The sequence below is a fragment of the Oncorhynchus mykiss genome, chromosome 2 (genome assembly GCF_013265735.2).
Source record: "Oncorhynchus mykiss isolate Arlee chromosome 2, USDA_OmykA_1.1, whole genome shotgun sequence".
In the NCBI taxonomy this organism is placed as follows: domain Eukaryota; kingdom Metazoa; phylum Chordata; class Actinopteri; order Salmoniformes; family Salmonidae; genus Oncorhynchus; species Oncorhynchus mykiss.
This window is the reverse complement of record NC_048566.1, coordinates 32,844,502-32,852,619: the sequence shown is the minus strand read 5'-3', so window position 1 is coordinate 32,852,619 and position 8,118 is coordinate 32,844,502. Positions and strand designations below refer to the sequence as shown.

Here is an 8,118-nt window from a genome sequence, read left to right as displayed (position 1 = left end):
TGTCATTCAAATACCGTGGCATAGTGTCTCACATAACATGCAGTTTAAGTCAATTAAGTTTATCACTTTGCTTGCGAAAAATGGAATGCTTTAAATGTGATTCGAAATAGTAAATTATTTCTAGAAACATTTCCATTTGATAAAACTAAGAAAAACCAGAACAAATTTGGTTTAGGTTTAGGCTTAAAATAATTCAGTAGATCTGAACACGTGATAATGATGCCCAAAGCATTACCAGCACATGTGATGACATCTTATGGTGAAAATACATCATTCCACTTCACAGATCTCTGGCAGTTAATAAACTACTCTCTCAACAGTCCCATATTTTCTGTCACTTACCAAACATAGCTGATAAATCACGTTTCAGAAAACTTTTTTCAGAAAACAAGTTTGTATTGATAAATTATCATATGTTTTGATGGTGAACAACACAAATGCACATTCTAATGTAAATCATAATAACAAACCAAACCTTTTTGTAGGTCAACTTGTCTATTTAATATATAAAATACCATAAAACATACGCAAAAAGGGGAGGGTAAAGAAGGGACAAATGGATACTTTGGTACAATAACAAACACTTTTTGTAAAAGCAGTATAGAATTTGTAATAACATCAGTGCATACTTTATTTATGAAAATATACACAAATTGTATATCATTCTCCAAAAACAACAAAAAAGTTCATTTTGTTTACAACAAAAAGCAGACTAGCCGAACACAATATATTAGCTATAATTTTTTCTTCAATTTCTATTTTATTTCTGTGTGATGTATATTCTTATTGATATTACATTTCATATGCATTTCCTATAATAGGATTCATTCTTTGTTTGTGTTATGCCCATGCATTGACATCTTTGTGTCTGGTCAGAAATAAATTGTCCTCACTTTACTATCTGTAGACTAAGTTTTGTACATTTGACAAAAAATTGCAGCATTGAACTGGTTATTATATTAAACTTGTTTACCACCTTTCATGATCTCATATGTACTAATATTACTACAGCCGTTTTGTTTTACGTCATAAATCGTGCAATTTTAGTACACCCTTTGAAGAAAAAACTAAAGAAAAAATGAAAACAAAACAAAAATATATTTATATATAATAAAATAAAATTCAAATAAAACAAGATTCCTAACCTACACAAAACCGCAAAAAATAAAATTGCCTTTTCTATATCATCATTACAATTACCATCGATGGTCACAATAATGATAATATTAACAGTAATAATAGCAATTATCATAGAACAATTATAATAAAAACAGACGATAGAACTGTCACCAGCACAAATTAACACTGGAAAGTGAGATTCTCTAAACATCATTCATTATATATGGGGAATATGGGGGCGCAGGTTAACTATTGTCATGACAATTGTCTTTTCATTTGTGATTACAGTGACCCTTAGTGTTGTTCTGGGATAATGTCAGGGCTTTATACAACACCTCGATTGGCCAGCGTCCATAGTACTAACCAACCCCATCGTCTGCTTCCGCTAGTCACCATTTAGTCTAGGTATGAAACATCGCTTCATGGCATGTGGCCCTATTCAAGACATGGCTACCATTATTATAAAAAAAACATCAGGGTCAATGTTTTGTTCAAAGCTCAGGACACAACAGTCTTACAGTCTAAGGGTGTGTGAATATACCGGCAGGCGTGATCACTCTCTCTCTCTGCCATCCACCTCTAGACGATCGTCTAGACTCCTGACGAGTCAGTCTGCACAATCCCTACGGCAACAACTACGGTATAAAACGATAAAGAGCCAATGGGAGGTCATTTGAACCTGTTCTGGACGGAGTGCAGAGTATATGCGAGTACGGTGTTTGAGTGTGTGGAGCAATGAGGCATTTTGGCAGAAAATTGATAGTGGCAGGGGTCAAATGAGTGTGAGATGGACTTGTCTTAAGTCACTGGTAGGGAGCGGTCGAGTTTACACTACGGTTCAATGAGTGAAATGCTGTAATTACTTCATGTGGCCAGGGAACTCTCCTCTAACAGAAAGCACAGGGAATACTTGTCTGGCTAATGTGTGAAAATGTGTTTGTGTGTGTTGAATGAGTTTGACGTGCCTGAGGACATGCAGACATGACTGTCCCTTTCTGGAGGACACCTGACTTTTAAAGAGAGGGGGCATTTTGGGGGCTTGGGGGGAGGAAGGGGTTAAAGTGCGCTCCATCAGAGTACTAACCACTGCTCACTCAAACAGTCCAATCCACTGCTACTTCCTTTTCTGTCCCTCTAGCACCCTCACCTGGCTTTGCAACCTAGTACACTTATGTACACACATAAATAGAAAGACCCGATCCACTGAGAATCAACACATTAGCTTTTAGGGATATCCTGCTGAACATATGTGAACATATATTTCTATATACAATCCCTGTCGTCTATCGTTTTCTCTGCATCGTATGCAGTTCATCACTTACTCTCAAAATCTGCTATCGCTGCTGTTTAAATATATATTTATATGCTCTATATGTTTACCCTCAAAAAACGATGTCCCTGCTATACAAAAGCCATACAGAAGGAAACAGAACAAATTGTTTATATACACAGTTCTTCACTTTTTCTCCCAGTTTACATCTCCTATTCAGAGCCTTCTGAAACACAGGCATTGTTTAACAAAAATATTTTTGTGTGTGTGCGGATGGATTTGAGCGTGGTGAAAATCGAAAAGTCAAGAAGGTAGTAAAAAAACACAAAAAAAACACACAAAAAGAGCATTTGAAATAAATATCACAGAACAGGAAACGCACGCAGCATCTGAAGTTGATCGGTAGGTATCTGTAGCATGTGTCATAGAGCTAGTGCAGCCCTTCCCTGATAAAACAGTATTTGACCTAGATAAGGTATCGATGTTTCAGATTAAATACCTGGCTAAAACTAAACAAAACAAGGATCGTCCACTTTAGAAGAGTAAATCCTGTCTTATAAAATGGATAGCTAATCAGATTGACTCAGTGAATTTCAGGTTCTCAAATCTAAAACAGAAATGTTAATAGAAATTTAAAGATGGTTGATGGACAACAGTCAGACAGAGAGAGGACGCAATATATTAAAAAAAAGTTAAAATCTCATTCACCAATCTCATACTCTTTACAAAAACACCAAAAGCTGGATATAACAGTGCCACTGGGCAGATACAAAGAAGTGGATTCATTTTGGTTGTTCTACTGTTTCTCAACAGAGCAGTGCAGCTGGACTAGAGACCTACTGTGGATAAAAGACAGGAGGATACCAGGTGTGTATTATGTGATGTAGAGGGTGAAGAGAAAACCCAGCAATGTCATTAGTCAGTCAATAGTCAGTCAGTTTTGTAGCTGCTCTCTGTCCCTTCAAAACGAAAAGGAGGCCGAGCCTGCTTGATCAAAAGAGAACTCATTCATTCCAATCCTAATCTTGTCCAACACACTATGTTGACATGTAATCCCTGGTTCGGTAACTCTGCCCCTATAGAGGGTGTTTGTGTGAGAGTGTGTGTGTGTGTGTGTGTGTGTGTGTAGTACAATATAGCGTAAAACAGTATGCAGCTTGTGTGTCAATGCATACATTTGTGAGAGAAAGATTGTGTGCAAGAGTATAAGAGCATGCGCAAATGGGCGTGTCCGGTGCATGTGTGTGTGTTTGTGTGTTGTGGAGGCATGGGTGTGAGGTCAGCATTTACTGTACATACGGTAAAAGGGTGTGGGATGGTGCATCTCTCCCCTTCACTCTCTTGTTCTACACATCTATGTGACCCAGGTGTCCAGTCTCATTCTTTTCACGTTGGCCCCCTCCTGCTCCTGCTGCTCCTGAGTGGACGAGGGCCTCAGGAGCCCCATGGCCGAGGAGGCCCCTCCCTGGTGGTGGAAGTCCTGGGCCTGCCCCTGGGCCCCATTGTCCCGGTCACCCTCGTAGGAGCTGCCGTTGCTGCTCAGGCTGCCGACGGGTGAGCGGCCCTGCAGGGTGGACGGCTCCAGGCGCAGGGCCCCTGGGTACTGGCCTGACATAGGGGCCCCTGTGATGGTCACTAGGCCCCCTCCTCCGCCACCCCCAGCTGTTGAGCATGGGGTGCTGCGGTCGCGGTTGGGCGACACGGGCTCCGACTTGATGCTGATGTTGGGGTTGGTGTTAATCGTCAGCATGGTGCCCTGAGGTAAGTGGCCCACCGGCCTGGAGGGAACGAGAAAAGAGAGAGAAATGGTGAGACGCGTGCTGACATCTGCTGGTCAGCCAGGGTAACTGCAACACTACTTACAAACACACATATCAACATCACCACGAACATCACTTTAAATACAGGATCCCAGACAGGGACCTGCTAACCAGCACACAGTGCAGTAAGCGCTGATGGAACATAGAGTCAACACCTCCACACACTAGGTGGAGGGGGGGAGGGGGGGGGGACGATCCTAGATGACAAATGTGTCAGCAAATTGAGTAGCGGAAAAACAAACAGAACCTTGCAGAGAGAAAGAATGTAATTGTTTATGGGAGTGGTAGATAAGTGTCCCTTCTATGAACCGCGTAGGTCTTCAATTCTATGTGCCGTGCTCTGTGTTCCACCCTACTCTTCATACACACCCTGGGCTGACAGCTCATGTTTTGGCTAATTGCTAACGACAGGTAATGTTTTACTGCTAAATGTTTTAGGGAACACTGTGTCATGACGTAGCTTTTAAAAGTGACTATAGGTTGATGGACTGAGGTTAGACACACGAACAGAGGCGCAAACAGACTGGATGAAAAGGCCACACGGAAGTGCACGGACCACAAGCCATGCAGACAGACTCTGGATTCCGAAAGACCACTCCCATGCCTTGTGCCATGTGTCCACAGTCACTTATCTTTAGCATTAATAACTCATGCAATTGTACCCAGACATCTCCAACTTCACACCCCGCCAACAAGTCCCATCTGTAAATTCACACAGCCCTCAGCACCCTCCCCCTCTCTCCCACACCACTCCCCAGCACCCTCCCCCTCTCTCCCACACCACTGCCCAGCACCCTCCCCCTCTCTCCCACACCACTCCCCAGCACCCTCCCCCTCTCTCCCACACCACTCCCCTCGATTGGAAAAGCCAACTCACTTGAATCACTTCACCCTTAAATCAGATCACCCATCAAAAAAGGTCCAACGCAGCCGTTTTCATCTCAATATCAAATCATTTCTGGCTAACAATTAAATATGTTACTGTGATTGTTTTCAATTAAAATAGTCAAAAAATAAACAAAAATAGCTATTTAGCAAAGAGCAATTTCTCATGAGTGTGGAGTGGAAAACTGAAAACTAGCTGTTATTGGCAGAGAGGTTTGGACGTCACCAGGCGGTAAATTAGTGAATAGACCAATAAAAAAGATATTCACCAGGCAGGCAAAAACTCCATCCCACAAAAACAAGCAGCCATTTTTTTCCAAAAGTATTTTCAAACAGCTCTAACACTAAAAGGGCCTTTTCACAGTATTATTCCATCCTCAGTGTGGGAATATACGGTGAGCTCCAAAAGTCTTGGGACAGTGACTCATTTTGTGTTGTTTTGGCTCTGTACTCCAGCACTTTGGACTTGAAATGATACTGAGGTTAAACTGTCAAGCTTTGATTTGAGCGTATTTTCATCCATATCAGGTAAACCGTTTAGAAATTACAGCACTTTTTGTCCCCCCATTTTAGGGGACCAAAAGTATTGGCACAAATAAGAATAGAATGTATTTCTACACATTCCTACATTCATGTGAATGCTACCACGATTACGGATAGTCCTGAATGAATCGTGAATAATGATGAGTGAGAAAGTTACAAATAGCATTTCCCCAAGACATGCAAACCTCTCACCATTAGAATAACAGGGGAGGTTAGCATTTTCCGCAGGGTATGATATTTGTGTGTCTAACTTTCTCAGTGATCATTATTCACGATTCATTCAAAATTAACCAGAATCATGGTAGCATCCCCATTATTGTAGAAGTGCTTAGAAACATATTCTATTCTTATTTACACTAAAAGTGACTCCAAAATGATTGGACACAAAATAAGGTGAAACAACAAAAACAGTGATGTAATCATTGCGTGCTAGGAATATGGGACCAAATACTAAACTTTTGACTTCTTTAATACATATAAGTGAATTGGTCCCAATACTTTTGGTCCCATAAAATGGGAGGACTATGTACAAAAAGTGCTGTCATTTCTAAACGGTTCACCAGATATGGATGAAAATGCCCTCAAATTAACACTGACAGTCTGCGTTTTGTCACTGTATCATTTCAAATCCAAAGTGCTGGAGTAAAGAGCCAAAACAACAAACAAAATAAATCACTGTTCAAATACTTTTTTTGCTCACTGTACATAACACACAGGTAAATCATGTTTTTGACTGCACTGGGCCTTTAAGCTAGTGTACTTATAGGGCACAATGACCCATTCATATTATTTTATATATTCACAATTGCACAATAAAAGATGCAAGAATGTGATTCTGTACCCTACAACACACACACACACATACTCTCGCTCATGTGCACACTCACTCCCTAAACCATTCCCTTGACTGTGTTACTCTGCCTCTATGTACCACTTTATCAAGTGTAAGCCCGGCATTATGGACTTGTACAGGTTGATGGATTATAGTGTCACAAGGGTCCTGTTGCTATGGAGAATAATACGGTTAGAGTCAGCAGGCTGGTGACAGTGATGAAGGCTCGCTCTTCAGGCTAGCTCAGAGCGCTAACACAGCTGGCGCAGTCAGAAGCACACGGTTACAGTACAGTACAGTATAGCGCCATTTCCCAAAACCTGATCCAGAAGGACCATTGTGTGCACAGTTTTCACATTAAACCAATCTCTCAATAAATGAGCTTAAACGGAGTTGATAGTGAGTTGCATGGATGATTATTACCAGTAGCTTCTGTTGAATAGTTATTGGATCTGGTTTTGAATGAAAACCAGCATGCATGGGGGTCCTCAAAGACCAGGTTTGGGAAACAGTGCCATGCTGTGTGGCTAGTTATACACTGAAGATAGAAGAGGCTGGTGGGAGGAGCTATGGGAAGATGGGCTCATTGTAATGGCTGGAATGGAATGAATGGAACAGTATCAAACACGTCAGACATTTGGAAACCACATGTTAAGCTCTGTTCCATTTATTCCATTCCACCCATTACAATGAACCCATCCTCCTATAGCTCATCCCACCAGCCTCCTCTGACTGAGGAGATATACAGTACCAGCAGAGACCCTCTTCCCTGCCAAATAGCAAGTTTGATTGAGAGGCCATGCTGTAAAGGGAGGGTAAACAAGAAAGTTTGAGAAACTAACACAGGGAGGGTGATTCAGAAACCTGCTCTCCATTAATGTACATAACAGACAGCCCAAAAACTTGGCAGAGTTAGAAAATACTGATTATAAACATGACTAAATCACTCTACATTCAAACTTAGTCAAACATTGGGTATTCATTTTCTAAATGAAATGTAATTATAGACTCATCATTTTGAATTTATTGACCAAGACATCAATGTAGTCCCTAAATAAATGTTATTTTATTGATTCTATTATTTTTCCCTTTCCTGCAATGTAGGGTAATCAAGCTGGAGTGGATGTGTTGACACAATTATTCCCTATCCTGTCGCCTGTGCAAACAAACAACTATTCCTTGAGGAGAAAGGAGCTTTCTCTGAACTAAATAGGATATTATGTGCACAGCACACAAATCAGCAGTGTGTACACAAACAACTATTCATTTCTGTGTACATTGTAAAACATGCGTAAGGTAGACACATAAAGGTCAGACAGACAGACAGACACATAAAGGTCAGACAGACAGACAGACACATAAAGGTCAGACAGACAGACAGACACATAAAGGTCAGACAGACAGACAGACACATAAAGGTCAGACAGACAGACAGACACATAAAGGTCAGACAGACAGACAGACACATAAAGGTCAGACAGACAGACAGACACATAAAGGTCAGACAGACAGACAGACACATAAAGGTCAGACAGACAGACACACAGACACACAGACACACAGACAGACAGACAGACAGACAGACAGACAGACAGACAGACAGACAGACAGACAGACAATATTGAAAGGAAGAGACAGACAGAGAGTGA

General features: G+C 41.1%; 1 protein-coding gene across 11 annotated transcripts in view; it reads right to left on the bottom strand.

Moving 5' to 3' along the window:
* Nucleotides 1-476: 476 nt before the first annotated feature.
* Nucleotides 477-8,118, bottom strand: part of LOC110487398 (myocyte-specific enhancer factor 2D homolog) — a 76,544-nt gene continuing 68,902 nt past the window's right edge. For 7 of the 11 annotated variants that reach the window (XM_036945952.1, XM_036945920.1, XM_036945896.1 and 4 more), the window contains 2 exons: nucleotides 7,221-7,271; nucleotides 477-4,167 (listed from right to left, as the gene is read on the bottom strand). In XM_036945952.1, coding sequence (XP_036801847.1) covers nucleotides 3,744-4,167; nucleotides 7,221-7,271 — 475 coding nt within the window. In that variant the 3' untranslated portion in view covers nucleotides 477-3,743. The remainder of the gene's footprint in view (nucleotides 4,168-7,220; nucleotides 7,272-8,118) is intronic. The other 4 variants (XM_036945942.1, XM_036945960.1, XM_036945968.1 and 1 more) reach the window with 1 other exon arrangement.